Source organism: Carcharhinus amblyrhynchos, chromosome 23 (genome assembly GCF_965287045.1).
Source record: "Carcharhinus amblyrhynchos chromosome 23, sCarAmb.v2.hapA, whole genome shotgun sequence".
Taxonomy (NCBI): domain Eukaryota; kingdom Metazoa; phylum Chordata; class Chondrichthyes; order Carcharhiniformes; family Carcharhinidae; genus Carcharhinus; species Carcharhinus amblyrhynchos.
Genome location: NC_137346.1, coordinates 40,302,875 through 40,321,518, shown reverse-complemented (window position 1 = coordinate 40,321,518; position 18,644 = coordinate 40,302,875). Strand labels below are relative to the sequence as shown.

Here is an 18,644-nt window from a genome sequence, read left to right as displayed (position 1 = left end):
GGGTACTTCTGAATCCTCTGGGACACTTCCAGAATCCAGGGAAAGATTTTAGCCAATGCTATCTCTTCTGCAAGGAGGATGCAGGTCACCTGATCCTTGGGACTTGTCAGCTTTTAGTACAAATAACTTTCTCAACATCTTTTCTCTGCTGATGGCAATTGTTTTAAGTTCTTTCCTCCCACTCACTTCCTGATTTTCAAGTCATGATGTTGGATTGGGGTGGGCATAGGAAGCAGTCTCACAACACCAGATTAAAGTCCAACCGGTTTATTTGGAATCACAAGCTTTTAGAGTGTTGCTCCAAAACACTCACCTGAGGAAGAAGCAATGCTCCAAAAGCCTATGACTCCAAATAAACGCATTGGACTTGAACCTGGGGTTGAGAGACTTCTTACTGATTTTCAAGTATCGTGGGAAGTTCTCTTAGTGAAGACAGACAAAATACCTGCTCGACACCTCTGCCATTTCCTTGTTTTCCATTATCTATTCCCCATACACTCGAGGAACACTAGCTTTAGTTACTTTTACCCTGTGTAAACACAAACTATCACATGGTAGAATCAAGTGAAAAGTAATGCACAATATTCTAAACTGATGTATCCATCAGTTTTCTAGATCTTACAATAGTTGCATTACTAGAACGCATTGTGCATTGCAATCTATTTAATGTTCAGCTCCGACAAAACAGAAGCACGTCCTTTTTACCCCTTTTCCTTGTTCCATTCACATTTAACAGAATTGTGAACATACTGTAATCTTGTAAAATGAACATAGAAAGGTACCCAGAGAATGCCTGTGTAACATGATTTCAATGACTATTTACACACCCCTTAACTTTTACAGCAGTCAGAGGTGTGAGCACGGCAAGTATATTGCTTGGAAAAAGCTGAAACCAATTTACTCCTAATGCAAGAAAACCTCTTCTTCCTTCTCACCGACAGGGTAGGTCACATAAATGGTGATGACTGAATAAAATCAGAGTTATGATCCTGTATCTTAGGATTATAAAAACTTGTCAAAGAAAGCAACACAATTCAAACAAACAAAAATGCAGCTGCCTTTTCTCAGTTTCCAGTTAGGATGGTCAACTGCAGAAACGAACATATGAACTTCAAGCAAAAATAAGCCACTTAGCTCCTTAAGTCTGGTCTGTCATTTGGTAAGATCACAGTAGATCCGACTGTGGCCTCCAATTTCCTATTTATCCCTGAAATTCTTCGACTCCCTTGTCAGTCAAGAATCTGTCTCATGACGCTGTCTCTACTGATATGTATACATAATCAGGTCTCCTGTGGTTCACACAAGTCAGACAACACTTATCTGGGAGATGGAAGAAGAATTTGCACTTGCAGGTAGGTGTGTACACAAATCAATCCCAGGTCAAATTCAACAATATGTTGTTTGACATTTAAAAATAAAAGTGAGCCAGTTTACTGAAACCATTACTGAAGAAACTAACTACCACTGGTATAGAACCACTTAGAAAAACGGTTCCACATATTTGAATTTTGATCTAAAATTGTGTTCAAAAAAAATCAGGAAGAGTTGAAAAACATGCTAATAAACTTCAATTTCTCCACAGACAGGTAGTTTTGGATCCAATAACTCACTGTACTGGGTAATTCCTAAATAAACACTTCTACCACATGACTGCTTAAACAAGTTTAAACAGCATCTCAAGTCCCAGTACTGACATACAATGAAGTCTGAAGTGCAGCCATTGATAGGCAACTGAATAGGGCAACCACATTAAAGACAGTTGTGTCCTACAAGAGAGATGAATGATTAGTCATTTTTTTTTGGCAGCAGTGGTCGAACAGAGACTTTAGCTCGGACACAATAATGGTCACCTCAAAATACCATAGTATAAAACTTACCCAAGGTGCACCACCACTGACAGTGCAGAAGTCACTTGGTATATTGAGTGTCACTCTAGGTTACGTACTGATGGAGGTGAAATTTGAATTTTTAACTTTTTGTTTCTAACTGACACAAGATTGACCACATATAATGAAGCAATTTCTAATGCACCATTGCATGAAGAAACAAAAAGGTTTTTGTTGCTCATACTGAAGGAAGTTCTGCTCCTTTGTTGCATCTACCTTAGCTTTCAGTGTCATTGACACAGATGGACACAAAACCACCTCAAAAGGCAAGTCTCCAAATATGCAGCCAAGCCATATTTACAGTATCAAGCTTGAATGCTGTAACTAGCAGAGAGGTACCATCAATATTTATAAATTGAAGAACAAGTTTTCCTAATAAGACCAAGTTTTCCCAACGGTTATCAGAATAAATCAGAGTGCTTCACAAAGCTATAGTAATATTACCCAAAAAACCTCATGAATTTGCAAACTGCTACATTGTTGCCTCAAGTTAAGCAGATAAATATTTTAGGTTGCAGCTTTTCAATATCTAAAAACGATCTGTACCTGGACAATGGAAGTTGAAGAACAGTTCATTTTACATTTGTTCAAGGGTTCAGTTCATGTCGTGCTCACTGAGCAAACCAATTTTTCACTTTCTCTTTGAAAGCAATTTTAAGTAAACGGAAGCAGAGACCAGGCAGGATCTGGGAATTGCGAACTCCAAGTTTTGATGGCATGCTTTTCCATTTGTATACCTAGCCTATCCTAAGTTTCAATTTGAAATTCAATGCGAAATGCCCCACTTACATGCTATGCAAATGAATGGGATTTTGTGTTATTTAGGGCACTCTATTCAGCTCAAATGACAGTATTACTGACTAACAGCCTGCATATACACCAGCTGGACAGAACACATCAATTTGTGGTCGAAAAGGTGTCTAAATAACCGTAATAGCTATGATAATAACCATACCAATAATTCAGTATGTCACAGTTTTTAAACTATGAAATAAGCCAAAACAAAGTAATCAGCATATGAAAATACTGGAATGATCTATTAAATTTCAAACCTAAGTTATCTGTTAAATTTATTACTGCTGTCTACACTTAAATACTTGCAAAATATGAATGGCACAGATTTAGTGAAGCTTTTACGGCCAAGTTAGAAAATGTTTCTCTTAACTTGCAGTGTACTGAATGATTTAAACTACGTGGCTTTTAAACTGGGACATTGAATAAAAAAGGTACAAAATAAATTCCATGTACAGATTCCATGGAGTGTCGAGTTGTAAATGACAGACAGAGGTTTCTAATTAAGCATAATGAAGAAACACCTACCCCATTCTACCACGTCCCCCTCTACCATCACCGTCAAAGCCACCATGACCATATCCTCCGCGACCTCTACCCCCATTACCCTGCGATCTGCCAAAGTTCCGGTTGTCATCTCCAAATTTACTCCTGCCAGGTCTATCCTGCTCGTAGTCATCTTTGGGAGGAACAAAAAAAAAAGGTTATAAGCAATTGTTGCTTCCATCACCTCTGGATAAACTTTTTTTTAAGGTTTATTCTCACTGACAGAAGCTTCTGTTCTTCAAAACTTAATACTTGGCTAATCTTTAAATTGATTTTCTACATTAGTTATGTGGCCTCTAAACTTGGACATGCTTCCTATTTTTTCCATCTTCAATGGAATTACTTAACTGGCCAATGAAGATGAAGAAAATTTTGTTAATATTCACTATTATAGCTCTTATCTATGGCCCTTCCCATATCCACACAGTATTGGACAGGTATGTTAAATCATTGCTTCCACAACCTCCCATTGCCCTTACCTCCTGAGCTCTGTTGGCCATAGTTGTCATGAGGTGGATGATACGAAGTTGGGTGGTTGTAACTTGGTTGGCTTGACTGGGTACTATATTGTGTCTCAGACTTTGAGCCATAGCTGTAAGAGAAGTAGTTATTAAATGGACTATCTAATGTTTTCCTTAGGAAGCGACCAAGGTTTTTCTGGTAGTCATAGGCCCTGTGGTAGTTCGTGGTCACTGCTCCTGGCTGAGGGAAATGGGTGAAGTGGTCTATCCTGTGCTTAGGGATGCCAGTGGTTAGCTCAGGATTCAGAGCAGGTCATGGTTTAGAGCCTTGCTGCATCCATTCAGAACCTTTAGTAACCTTCCTGTTATTGACCAGGGGATTTGAGGGGGGAGAGGCGAAATCAATAACTACATTTGATCTCATGAACAGGGCAGGCAGATAATGCAAGTTGGCAAGACAGAACTCAAGGTCCAGTGGACGTTGAGGCATCAGCAAATGTCAAGCAATGGCCTTCTGGTGAATACCACATAGCTGTAGAAAAGTCCAAGTTGCATATCCAGGATAAAAACATAATCAAGCGTTCTCAATTTTAGACAGAATAAAAACACATGAACTTTTGTTTATAGAAGCTTTTGAAAATTATAATACCCATTCACATTATATTACACAAAGTTATTCATATTGAGATAGGGATACTGTCTTGTCCCATAAAGAACCTATGTACGAATGGTAAAAACTGGCCAAAATTTAAACTAAGGCAGTCAACGTGGCATTAGGAGCAAGATAGTGCACGTTGGTACGACAAAAAATAAATAAGAGCCAGGAGCGAGCGAAACAGAAAAACAATGCAGTATGTTGCTTTTCTGGGAACCTAGAAAGGTCACCAGGGCCTCAAGAGCTAAGGCTATATTGGAAAAAAGTCACATTAGCTTGGCATCAGTGGAGTCTAAATTGAAATGGAAACTGCCTACTCCACAACAACTTGGTACCAAGTATTTCTTTAATGGATTTTATCAATTCAGCTCATAACATGAATTAACGATACGTCAAATGATTTGAAAGCAGAAGAAAACAGTTACAATCAGCACAGTAGGGATAGGGTATTGCTGCAAAAGGTGCCACTATACAAAGTGTGTATGTGAATTCAGGATTGTGGTGGATAGCAGCACTCTGCACCCAAATACGTTAAGTGCACTTTAACAACGGTCATGCAATAGTTGCAGGATGAAGGTTTACTTACCGTTTGAGTTCTTGTGCTGCAGCTGTTCACAAAGTGGAAGTCGGGATTGGGAGGACCAGGGCTCGGAGTCAATCCCATGTTACAATAAGTCAATCAGGGGGAAGTAGAATAAATTTGCCTAGGCTAAAATAAATTTAGTTATATAAGTGTGGCATTAAATGGCACAGGAAGTTGGCAAGGCATGCGCTATACACAATCTTGTAACGTATACAAGTAATCCTCCAATTCTGTTGCGTACGGTGACATGGGATGTGGCAAAAGCTACGCGCTGTACATGTGATCCTGGGATCCGACAGGGGAAGCAGGGGCCATGTGATTCAGTAGTGTTAGGAGACGGTTCAGAAGAATGTGGCAAGAGCAAAGAGATATTGTCATTTGCAAATACTGAATAGTGGGTGTAAAAATTCCTAGGGGTGGAGGAAGAGAAAGAGATAAGGCATCCTGCTCACAACAAAAAGCGATATAACTCATGCCAAATCTAAATTAGTGAAGCACCTTCTGATGAGACATTCTCAAAAGAAACTCTCTACGAGCTAAAGAACTGTCCTACGCTAAAATCCATAATTCCAGCTGGTGGGGCAAATAGAAAGGCTGATCATATTCTGGGGTGCATAGTGCCACTACCTTGAAGACAAGATTTTGGAGAACTCCAAAAATATGGCAATCGTAGTCAAGTGGTTTAAATGGCAGCCAGATGCAACAAAATAACATGATATATTAAATGCAATAATTTTATACACAGTTATTAACGGATTCCCATTGCATTGAGCACAGAAGACCTGTACAGGTGAGTTTGTTTTTAAGCCAAGCGAGGACCAGATATTATATTCACAACTGAAAAGTGATAAACTCAAGTAAAATTCAATTATTTTTGAATGACTGGAACATTACCTGCCAGGGGAATCTGAATGCTGTCCATAACTTCCATACATTTGTTGCTGTCCATAAGTATTATGAGAACTCTCACTTCCATAGCCTTGTCCACTCTGCCGATAGCCTGGTGTTGAGGATTGAGAATTCAACCCTATAAAGTAGAAAATTCAATTTACTTTGCTATAACTGCCCTTTTACAGAAAGCTACAATTCAGACAAAAATCTTGTTTACCTGACTGTGCTTGTCCATAACTTGAACCATACCCACTTTGGCCTTGTCCATATCCAGAAGCATCACCAGACTGCTCATATCCACCATAACCCTTAGCAAAGAGATGTACATTAGTTACAAAACTGTTACACACACCCACTCAAACCACTTCCTTACCTAGAAGAGTGCCCTGGTGGGGAAAACACCATTTCCACATTTTCACATTCTATGTCCTCAATACTAATCGATTAGCACTTAATTCATTCTCAAAAAGTGAATTAAACCACTTTTCCACGTGCATCTATGACATAACAGCAATTAGGGGAAACAGATCAGTACACAAGAAAAATATTTACTTAAGCTGGCAAAAAAATTTTAAGCTTTGACAAAGGGTCATAGAACTGACATACAATCTATTTCCTCAATCCAGGTACCACATGACTTGCTGCGTGTTTCCAGCATTTTCTATTTAGATTCTCAACACCTGTAATGGGAAAGATTTATAACTGCACACAATATAAAGATAGACATCTCAAGGAGTTCAAAACTCAGCGTGGGGTCAAAAAGGAGGTGCCACATGCTCACATATAAAGCTCAAGGCCCATAATAATATCTGCAAGGTACCATTTTTCAAAAGTTCAGAGAAAATAAGTAGAAATAAATGTTGGTACAAAGGATGTCATATTTGACAATTGTTAGAGGAATTTACAGTGGCACGCTGTTTACAATGTTTGCTCAGTAACTGCCATCGGAATCACCGTTTGTGGGCTTGAATACCCTCACCAGTGGCTCTCAGCACAACCGTTGTGCCCCACCTCTTTTCTCTAGAAATAGCAAGTAATGCTAAAGCACTGGGAAACAGGGTTTTGAAGGTATGGATCGTATACACGCCACGAAACTTTCAATCCTTTTACTATCCAGTCTATAGCTGACTTCTATTTAATTACTCAAAAGACAAACGAATTCAGGATTTCAGCACGTGATCGCTCACGTTAGTTTCAGCTATTTTAATCCATCGCACAACACATTGGCAGCATTTCTGAAAGTAGCCATCGGCAAGTCATTCTCTTAGGATTGCAGCTGACAAGCACCAGTGAATTTGTCTAGAGGATCAGAAATGAGACCAGGTCTGCTGATTTGCAGACTATTCAGACATCAATGGAAAGAGGGAAAGGGTGGAAAGATTTAAAGCAGAAAACGGCTCTATTCAAGTTAGCTCAATTTTCATGAAAAGCTGACGATTCAATAGTCAAGATATCAAAAAAGAACCCTTCCAGAAACAAATAATGATCCAATTAAAACAGCAAATCTCTTCTATGGCATTTAACAGGAACATCAGACTCAACAGCAAGGTTTTTGACCGATCCAACCTCCCTACTCTGAAACACCAAGAGTCTGACAGTGTTACTCTGACAAGCACTAAGCATTGTACTGGCTTTGTAAAATCCCATAATAAAGAAAAATGACAGGTTCTTGCGCAGAAAAAGTTCAATGCAGGGGGAGTCACATTCCATTTAAATAAAAATTGTCGTGCATTTAAATTAATTTGCATCGTTTTGTATTTGACAATTGAAATTGAACAATCATTTTCTGAAAAGTTGAGCCATCTCAAGACTTAGGGAATATATTCAGTGCAATAAAATACAAGGATAGGCAACAAAGATTCTCTGCACAACAGATTTAAACTTAAGTGAACAGTTAAGCTTTACAATTGGGTGACTGCTACTTTTCAGAGAAGGTGGGGGGGGGGGGGTATAGCTAATAACGAGAAAGGTTGTGACAAAGGACACAATGACAGTAACCTGCAGGATCAGCCTGCAATTGGCTTTTGAACTTCAAGACAAAAATGTGAACTAGTGAACTTTGGTAGGCAAAATGGGATAAAGGAGCAAAAAGAGATCTAAGAATAGAGGCTCCCCACAAGGTGCCACAAATAAGACAAGTCTCGAATAAATCTAATAGGGAATGCAAGAGAAACGTCAAGAGTAATTGGATTGTGGAACTCAATACCACAATGAGCAACTGAGACTATTAGCATAAATGCATGTTAAGGAGAAGCTAGACAAAAGCTGGAAAGGAATAGATGGGAATGAAATGGAAGGAAGCTCATGTGAAATAAACAAGCATGGATCTGTTGAACTAAATGTGCCAATTCTATGTAAAAACAGTTGAAGAATAAAACACAGGTTTCTGTTGTTTTATTCCAATACTAACTAAAGATAAGAGAGATCACAGAAACAGAATAAACCTGGCAAGTTCTAAGTGAATGCCTGCGCATACTACAAATCTACCTAGATGCATACAGGCAAAAGACAGTACTCAAACACGAGTCCAGCTTCAGGGAACTAATGCAACTTTATTTTAAAAGCAGACCTGACATTCTCAGCACAAGTACAAATAATGGCTAAGAAGCTTAATTTGCAGGGGTTATAATCAAGGGAACATCCATTTTAATGTTAAGGATTGAAATAGCACGAACTAAAAAACATTATAGGGTTTACTTCTAAGCTCAAAAAATTCTTCTCTCGTAGAAACAAGGGAGAAATTTAACAGCTTTTAGGGCAAGCAGATAATTAGCTACCTGAGGTTCAGATGTTTCACGTTTGTCCATTATTTAACCTTGTCAATAGGAAAGCGATGGTAACTTGGGAACAATGAACGCAGCAATCAAATCTGATAGTAAGGACATCCAACAGCACACTTTCAACAGGGGCCAATACAATTTCACTTGCCAGAGTGCAACAAATTATGTCAGGACAATCCAGGAAGCTGGAATGCAAATTAAAATAGCTTGGGTTTTAGAAGTAGAAAAACAACAAAAAGGAATAGCCTGAAAATGCATGAAAACAAATTTTGCACATGCTTCTTAAGAGTTAAAGAGAAATAGATGCAAAAAGTTGGGATGAATAAAACCCATCCTCTCCAGACTCAGAAGTCAAACAAATGCAAGTTGATAGAGTTATTAAAAATTGGGATTGGAACCAAGCGACAAGGATTAAATTTCACCCGATCATTTCGACATATGCACTGACTTCATTAGGAATGCATCTGGATGTCTCCGACGCATGACCAACTCAAGTTACACCGCTATTAAGCCACTGGCTGTAATTAGTTACTTGATGTTCAGCAACTAAAGTCAATGAATTGAAAACAAATCTTCCAAAATAAAAAGAGAAGTTCAAGTAAATACGCAAGTATACTAAATTATTTGGTATTGGGTGATTCATAAAATGGATAAAATGTTTAAGCGGTCAACAGACACAAGGAGATATTATCACATTCTGACAAGCTAACAAGAAAGAAAATAAGCATATTGCAGCAATCGTTACCTTTGGTCAACAGCACTACAATGATGAAAAAGTTGCATCAAGCAAAAATACCAGAGCCAAAGATATATAAATGCAGACGTTGGCTGAAAATGATGACTAAATGACAAACAGTCCTTGAAACAGCAGAAGGGATTTCACTGCAGCTGGTGTCAAAACCAAGTTTAGTCTCCACGTGGAGAAAGATTAGAGGGCAGACAATAGCTAAACATAGACAGGAATTCTTTCGACTACATTGAAGACAGTACTGAAACTTGTTGCAAACTTCCAAAATTGTTGTACGATTTCATCCGCTTTACCTGCGCTTCAGTCAGAGTTGTAGGAAAAAGCTCCACTCGACACAAGTAAAAATAGATTGACATCAGTGAGGTACAGGATAGTAAAGTGCCATATCTTGGCACAGAGAGCAAATTAAGGCTTCACCCGTTCAACAGAAGCAAAAGATTCCATGATAGTATTTTAAGAGCTTTGGAGTTTCCCTGGTGTGAAGTACCAATTGCTCAAAAATACTCTGGTTATATACCTTTTTTGAAGTTTTCCGCCACAATTGGCCATCTCGCTACATTGATGAAAGGATATTGGAAAATTTGGGCAAATGTGATTAGTATGATTTGCTCCTGTAGAGGAGTAAACTGAAACACAAAAATTGTCCCCAGTGGGATGTTTCAATCTCAGCTATACAGGGATTATGGAAATAAATAACCGATAGCGTCACACAAACCTTGCATTTAAATTAGCATCTTTAGATAGCAAAAAGTTCCTAGCATATTCAAGGTAAGCCATGTGAATAGATATTAAGAAAAATGATGCAAAGTTCAAAGGGCTAAACAGGTAGTGTGACTTGCAACCCAAGTAGCTTACTTACAGCCAATATCAGTGAAGAACAAAAGAACGTAAGAAATAGGAGCAGGATTAGGCCATCTAGCCCCTTGAGCCTGCTCCACCACTCAATAAGATCATGGCTGATCTGATAGTAGGTTCAGTTCCACTTACCCACCCGCTCCCATAACCATTAACCTTATTGGTTAAAAATCTGTGACTTAAATACAGTTAACAAAATAGCCTCTACTGCTTCAATGAGCAGAGAATACCAAAGAGCGAAAATAGAAAATACAAGAGAACAAAACTGGAGAGCTGACAATTCAGAACTCTGTAAGTTGGAGATTAGGGATAGAACAGGCAACACCATGGAAGGATTTGAATACACTGAGAACTTTAAATTTGAGGTAATCAAACCAGGATACAATGTAGGACAGCAAGCATGAGATAAATGAATGTGATTTTTTGCACGTTCAAATGTGGGAACAATTTTGGGTGAGCTGAAAGTTAGAAGAAAAGAAGGCAAGAAGGAAGCCAGTGCATTGGAAGTTGAAGCTGGAAGTAACTAGACACATGGATGCCAATTTCAGCACTTACTGAATATAACAAAAAAAGGCCAGAAAGCTTTGTTAAAAAATGCATCAGGAAATATGGCTACCAACATCAAGTGTCCAACAAGATTTTTAATAGCTAGATATGGCTGCACCACAATAGAGATTTAAAACTGCCATTGCAATGTCAGATCAAGTACCTAGCAACTGACTAAAACCTGTTGCAATAACTATAACAATTATCTACTTGTGACTTAATACTGAATTGTACATTGACCGCATTATAGTAGGGCAACAGAGCAAGATTATATTGATAATTCTCGTAAATGCAGACCTGATGCCAAGCAGGGGAAAATCACATGCTGACCATGAAAACTTTGCAGCTGCTTTCAAAGCAGCATCTAAAAACAGTTGGATGTCTGCATAGCAGATAATGATGAAAAACAAAGTTATCCTGGAAGAGTTGCTAACTCTCTTGGGGCAAGGTGGCATCAGAAAAATTAGAAAGAGCTGAACCTACCTAATAAGGGTACATGTACCAACAAAAAGGATAGCCTAGTGCAGAAACAGAATCAAAGAGACAAAGCATCAGAAGCACCTGTGTTGGCATTAATTGCAATAGTCTGAGTTGAACCCAAGCAAGATTGCTCCAAATCAATCTTCAAACAAAAATATATCTTCTATTTCCAAAGTATAATTCAAGCACCCCCCCCCCCCCCCCCGCCAAATTACAGGTGAGTTTCAATATTTAACAAAAAATCAGATTTGGTTTCCAGGATTCAATAAATGTCAGAGTAGGCCATTTGACCCCTCGAACTCACTCAGCCATTCAAGGTCATAACTGATCGAACATTTTAAGTGTCGTAGGGAAGCTACGATCAGATTTTGACCGTGACATTTATAGATGATCAAGACTTGTTTAATTTCCGAAAGATTATACAATCAAGTTTGTTTGAAGCTACCACTACAGATTACATTAACTTTCTAGATGCTTTTTATATTAATCTTCTGATCCATTTCAGGGGATGGTGTGCAGTAAGCTAGCTCTTTTCCTAGTCAAAATACTTGAATGAAAATACAAAGAGCAATCAAAAAAAAATCAATAGTCTTCATTACAAGGCTGATTATAATATGGCCACTGGCTGTGGTCTTCTTGTAGTTCTTAAATGCATGTCATTTAGGTTAACATACCTGTGCACCGTGCCCATAACTTTGGCTTGACTGTGCACCATAGGCTCCATAGCTGCAAGGAGAGAGAAAAATGCTTAAATACAAAAAAAAGTGATCGTATTTTGCAGGCTTCCATTGAAACAAATTGGGCTGTAATCAGTCACAAAAAATAACGACAAGACCCGAGGTGAGGGCATTGAGTGTCGTAACAAAAGACCTATTCATCAGGTAAATGTTTTTGCTCTATGAGATTCCTCCCTAGCCCACTATGCCTAGAGCATTTCAGAATGCATGAAAAGTTACAATTGCTATGTATTATTAACTGAAGATTCATTCATTTAACTCCACAATTTCTGACAACTGTAGAAGTTTATATCCAGATTTCAAAAAGGGAAGTGCATTCTGCAAGTCACCTTTAAATTGAAAAGGATCATCTTAATTGCAGGGTCCAACAATTTAGCCCAACATCCCATTTTAGTCCTCAATTTACAGGTTAGAACTAATCGTATTCACAGCATGATTATTCAACTTCACACAAGCTACAGTTATACAATAATTCTGCTGCTTGAAAAACTACAGAACTGACTTATTCTAATGTTTATGCCATTGCCTTTCATGAGATTACAAAAGGAAAGAACACAAATGAATGGGCACTGGTTCACTGGTACAACTGCATTTAGTGATGACAAGCAGATCCCTCCAAGCCACACCATCCTTACTTTGCTGGAAATCCGTAACAGCACTGCAGGCGCACCTATATCACATGGACTGCAGCAATTCAAGGCAGCAGCTCACCACCACCTTAAGGGCAATTAGAGCCATCTTTTATGCCCAACTAAATAAACAAAATCAAATTAACTTAGAAGGGCAATTAGGGACAACGGCCAACAAATGCTGGCCTCGTATGTGAACCCTCAATCTGTGAAAGAATAAGATCATTTGAACTGAAATACAGCAAGTGTTAAATGTATCGTGTAATCAGGTGTATGTGGCCAGAAACAGCCAGATCATCATTCCAGGTTTAGAACTTTCAGGCAATTCCAACAAAGAAACCACATCTGAAATATATAGGAATTAAAAACACAGAGTGGGAAAAGCTCATTTCCGGGTGGCACACAGAGAAAGAAACGTTGGAACACTAAAAGACAACCTACTGTTTCTCTCTTCACAATGGTATTGAGTCTTTCCAGCACTTTGGGAGGCACAGTGGTTAGCACTGTTGGCTCCCAATGCCAGGGCATGGGTTCAATTCCCAGCTTGGGTCATTATCTGTGAGGAGTCTGCACGGATTTCCTCTGGATTTTCCTCCCACAGTCCGAATGACACACCGGTTAGGTGCACTGGCCATGCTAAGTTCTCCTTTCGTGTATCCAAACAGGTGCCGGAATGCGGCACCTAGGTGATTTTTACAATAACTTCATTGCAGTGTTAATGTAAGCGTACTTGTAACATTCATAAATAAACTTGAAACTTAAAAAAAATTGCTTTGGCACTGCTATTTCACAGCACGAGGGACCCTGTTTCAATTCCAGCCTTGGGTGACTGTGAAGTTTGCACGTTCCCTGTGTGCTCTAGTTTCCTCCCACAATCCAAAGATATGCCATGCTTAATTGCCCTTTAGTGTCCCAAGATATGCAGGTTAGGAGAACTTGCAAGGTAAATAGTGAGGTTACAGTGTTGGTGCCTAGGTAAGATGCTCTGTTGGAGTTGGTGTAGACTCGAATGACCTCCTCCTGTACTGTAAGGATTCTATGATTTAAGATTTCCAGCAGCCAGAATTTTATTCTTTATTTATTCTGAAATAGTTAGCTTTGTCAGCATCTATAAACAGACAAGTTCTATACATTTCTAGCATCTAACTATCAAATTGCTAACTTTTTTTTATAAACCGGTAACTGGTCCTTTTAACTCCCAACATGCAAGCATACCTTTGTGCTTGAGCTCCAGACTGGCTGTAATTTCCATAATCTGTAAATTAAAAAAAAATCCGTGATTGCTTCTCAACCTTCCTCACTTCTCAGATTCAGCTATGAGGCATAGCAAGGTAGTACAGAACCCTCTCTTTTTACTCAGTTCAGAGTGAAGCTCACCAAGAAATTTTGAGATTAAAATGGACTTTTGTTGCTTGGCTCTTCCAACTGTACCCGATTTAAAAACAGTGAATCAACATCAGAGGCCTTTCTGTCAATTACATCAATGATTTGGATGTGGAAATTAAAAGTAATATTCCCAAGTTTGCCGATAACACAAAGCAAGGTGGAACAGAGTTGAAAATATAAAGAAGCCTCAACACTTAGAGAGGCTAAGCGAGCGGGCAAACGTTTGGCAGCTGGAATACTCTGCGCAAAGAGATTATCTACTCTGGTAGAAGAACCAGAAACGCAGTATTTCTTAAATGGAGGGGGAATGGAAAATGTTGAACAGAGGGGCTTGGTGTTTTTGTTCGGGTCAAGTCAAAGCCAACCCACAAGTACAGCAAGCAATCAAAGCAAATGCTACATTGGCCTTTATTATGAGAGGATTTGAGTGTAGTAAAGAGATGCAGTTATATGGAGCCTTGGGAGTACTGTGTGCAGTACTGGTCTTCTTATCCAAGGGAAGATTGCCTGCACTCCCTCTATGGAAATTATAAGGTTTACCAAACTAATTCCTGAGATGGAGGGTTTGTCCTCCATGGAAATTTTTTTTAAATCATGGCATATTGCTGGCTGAGGCAAAATTTATTGCCCACCATTGAGAGCATTTAAGGGTTAACCACATTACCTAGTCTGGCCTATATGTGACTAACAATGACGACATATTTTCTTCCCTAAAGGGCATTAGTGAACTAGATGGGCTTTTACAACTATTGACAATGGTTTCGTGGTCAGACTTTCATTGAATTTCAAATTTCACCATCTACCATGGTGGGACTTGAACCCGGGTCCCAGTACATTAATCTGGATCACTCATCCAGCGACAATACAGAGGTGATATCTTTCAAATTTACAAAATTCTCACAGGGCTAAACAGGGTAGATGCAGGAAGGATGTGTTCCCTGGCTTAGGGATGACAGGGGTCTAGAACTAGGGGATAGAGTCTCAAAACAAGGAGCAGGCCATTTAGAACCGATTTGTTTTCAAATCAGAATGGTGAATTTGAGATTCTCAATCCCAGAGGGTAGTCAAGGCTTAATCACGAGATATGTTCGAGCCTGAGATTAATAGATTTCTACATTTTAAAAATGCCACGGGATATGGCAATAGTGCATGAAAATGGTAATGGATTCAAAGGGCTGAATGGCCTACTCCTTTATGTTGTCAAACGACTGCATACATTAACCATGATACAAATTCTCTTGATTTTAAAAGCAATTGACCTAAGGGGCACTGTACAAAAATAGCAGCAGTCTCAACTAAAAATTATGCTTAATAAAAATCACAAGCAAAAATGTTCCCGCAGTTGTCAGAATAAGAATGATCAGATGAACCCTTTGAAAACAAGCACCCCAGCCTCTAATCCTTTATTACATTTACTTATAACTGGTGGCATTTGCTGCATTGAGATAGACACTCTTGTCCATGGTTTACGTATGCCCTACACTAGCAATCATTTAGACTCTGAAACAGACACCGTCAAGTCAGCTCTCATCCGGCAAGTAAAACCTTTTTTGCTACCAAAGTAGGGAACCAGATTTACTACTATCATTTCAATCTCAAAATTAAAATAAATGAGAGCACATAAAAGATGCTAGCCAGTCAATTTTTCAAACCAAGAGAAAGTAAACTTCTGACAATCTCAATGGCATTAAACAGGCAAGATAGCAATTAATAGTCAACATGGGCGTTTTCACACCACAAAAACAGGTCATTTGTCTCATGTGGTGGGTACCAGTGTTTTGTTCTACAAGCCATCCAGTCTTACCCCATTGCTCTACATCTGATTATATTCTTTTCAAGCAACTGTGCAATTTTTTGGAAAAAATTGAGACACTTCACAGTTGTAATATTTTGTAATAGAGAATTTCCACATTCTACCTACCATTGAAAAGATACTTTAGAAGTCTTAAATTTGCTGGGATGATCCAAACCTTCTATTACTTACCACCTCATATGAAACAGGATTTCATTTCTAACCTCTAACTGTGACAGCTTCACATAAGTGAAAAGACAGACCCAACATATCAAGCCTAACAACTGTTACACCTCATTGCTTTATCATAAATGTTGAAGCTATTCTGATCCTTTTATACTGGTCTTGCATTACCTCACAACATAAGCAGTGGATCGACATGCCAAGGAACTGTATCCTTCATAGCAGTGCCACCTTCAATATTGTGTATTTATAAACCAAGGTTCCTGTTTCCCACGTTTCCAAGTATTTAAAATTTTACAGGGTACGGTTTTTTCTATTTTTAACCATCAATGTTTATTACTCTAAAGTGTATTTGCTATTTGTGCCTATTGGTCTTCAAGTCCTTGTTATTTTAACTTACTCCAACTTAATCTTCCCCAAGTATAAATATAAGGTCCTCAAACCCAACAGAAATATGTACAAACACTTGTTTCAGCTTTAATTCAAGAAGCATGCAACCTAGAAATTCAACAGCTGCTATCTGGCAGAAGAGTAGAGTAATAAGACTCCTTCCTAGATGTCCTCACATAGTCAAATCTGATTTAGAAATGTGCCACTCACTCCAAATCAAAACGATTTGAAGTGAACTGTTATGTTCATTTATTAATAGCCGTTTATTTTTGCTCATTACAATAGGAATACAATGTTTAAATTTAGCTGGAACTCAACATTTCACTGACAATGTGTTACCTTAACGGGTATATGGATATATAAAGTGTATTTAGATAGGCAGAGGCCAGTTAGACAGCAAGCTGTTATTGAATAGTGACAGGAGTTGGAGTGTTCAGGCATGTTGAGCGATACATGGGTGGGTGAATGGTGCCTGGTCTCTCCCCACTGTCCTGAACATGGAGGGGGAGCAGGAAGGGACTGATCCTGGGGTTTGGGGAGGTGAGGAGAGGTTGATCCCAGGTTGAGGGGCGCAGGATGTGGCTGATCCTGGGATGGGGAGAGTGGGAAGGCTGATCGTGGGTTTGGGGGGGAGGGGGGAGAAAGAAGGGTTGGGTCAAGAAGAAACTGGTCCTGGGTTTGGGGGGGGGTGGTGGTGGTGGTGGTGGAAGCAGGAAGAGGCAGATCCTGGGTTTTTTGGTGGGGGGGGGGTGCACTGGAAAGGACAGAACATGGATGGGCGGGGGGGGAGGAATATGTGTGTGTGCGCACAGGCAGAGGCTGACCCTGGGTTTGGAGGGGGGAAGCTGATCCTGGGTTTGGCAGTGGGGAGGAGGGGAGAGGCTGATCGCACGAACCTGGGTTGGGGGGGGAAGAGGCCGATCCTGGGTTTGTGGGAGGGGGGTGGGTGGGTGGGAGGGAAGAGGCTGATCCTGGGTTTGCGGGAGGGGGGTGGGTGGGAGGGAAGAGGCTGATCCTGGGTTTGCGGGAGGGAGGGGGGTGGGTGGGTGGGTGGGAGGGAAGAGGCTGATCCTGGGTTTGCGGGAGGGGGGTGGGTGGGTGGGTGGGAGGTAAGAGGCTGATCCTGGGTTTGCGGGAGGGGGGTGGGTGGGGGGGGAAGAGGCTGATCCTGGGTTTGCGGGGGGGAAGAGGCTGATCCTGGGTTTGCGGGAGGGAAGAGGCTGATCCTGGGTTTGCGGGAGGGAAGAGGCTGATCCTGGGTTTGCGGGAGGTGGGAAGAGGCTGATCCTGGGTTTGGGGGAAAGAAGAGGCTGATTAACGGGTGGAGAGAGCAAATGGAACGGAGACAACATGCTGACCCTGGGTTGGGGGGCGCAGAGAGTGATCCTGGTTTTTGGAGGAGGGCGACTGATCCTGATCTGAGGGAGGGACGGGAAGAGGTTGACACTGTTGGTGGGAAAAGACTGATCCGGGGGGTGCGGGACGTCGGGCCTCTGTCTATGTGAGGGTGGGTTTGGACGGCGGGGATACTTCCCGCCCCGAGGCTGTTCCTCAAAATGGCGGCCGCAGGCCCGGGATATTTGGAACTGCGTCACGCTGCTCCCACAGGGCCTCGGGAATAGACGCTCCAAAGACCGCCCGCCCGACTGCCCCACTCCTACCCCACGCCGCGCGGACAGAGGAAACAACGGCCAAACCTCTTCCCATACCACATCCTCCCCGCGCCCGGGCGGCAGGCTCCGGGCGACCCCGCTGGGCCCCGGGCTACCCGCTCACAAGAGCTCCCGGCCTGAGAGGCAGAGGCCGGTCCGCCGCTGCGAACCGGGGAGGGGGAACTCGTGTGTGGTGGCGGCTGCTCCCGCCGGATATTAGGTGCTCTCCTTCCCCCCCTCTCACTGGGCCGCCCTTACCGGACATGCTGCCTCCGATGCCACCGCCTCTCTCCCGCCGACTGACTGAGCGACTAATGGCGGCCCGGGGACACTTCAACCCCCGCCAGCCACAGGGGGGGGAATTCAACCCAGCAAGACAATCACAAAAACCATCAAAATCCCACCGAGGGAATTGGGGTCGCTCGGAACCGAGAAATTTAAAGATCACATTCGCTCAGAAGACTCATAACCTTGAAATCCCCTGATCACTGGGAAAAACAAACAGATGCAATATTTTTAATTCCCCCCCCCCCACCTCTTTGGGTCAGATGGTAGTTCCCGACGTGACCCAGTTTTGGAGCCGGTTAGAGTGGGCCACGTGACCCTCTGCTGGCTCCGCCCCTAGCAAGGCCATGTGACTGTGCCAGCCTCC

The 18,644-nt window shown here is 41.0% G+C and overlaps 1 protein-coding gene across 1 annotated transcript in view; it reads right to left on the bottom strand.

Annotated features, from left to right (window-relative positions):
* The window catches only part of taf15 (TAF15 RNA polymerase II, TATA box binding protein (TBP)-associated factor), a 28,483-nt gene extending 10,138 nt beyond the window's left edge, over positions 1-18,345 (bottom strand). Inside the window, exons 1-7 of the mRNA XM_080210897.1 lie at positions 18,251-18,345; positions 13,805-13,844; positions 11,898-11,949; positions 6,032-6,122; positions 5,818-5,950; positions 3,704-3,816; positions 3,207-3,357 (exon numbers count right to left, since the gene is read on the bottom strand). Coding sequence (XP_080067023.1) covers positions 3,207-3,357; positions 3,704-3,816; positions 5,818-5,950; positions 6,032-6,122; positions 11,898-11,949; positions 13,805-13,844; positions 18,251-18,257 — 587 coding nt within the window. The 5' untranslated portion in view covers positions 18,258-18,345. The remainder of the gene's footprint in view (positions 1-3,206; positions 3,358-3,703; positions 3,817-5,817; positions 5,951-6,031; positions 6,123-11,897; positions 11,950-13,804; positions 13,845-18,250) is intronic.
* Positions 18,346-18,644: the final 299 nt, after the last annotated feature.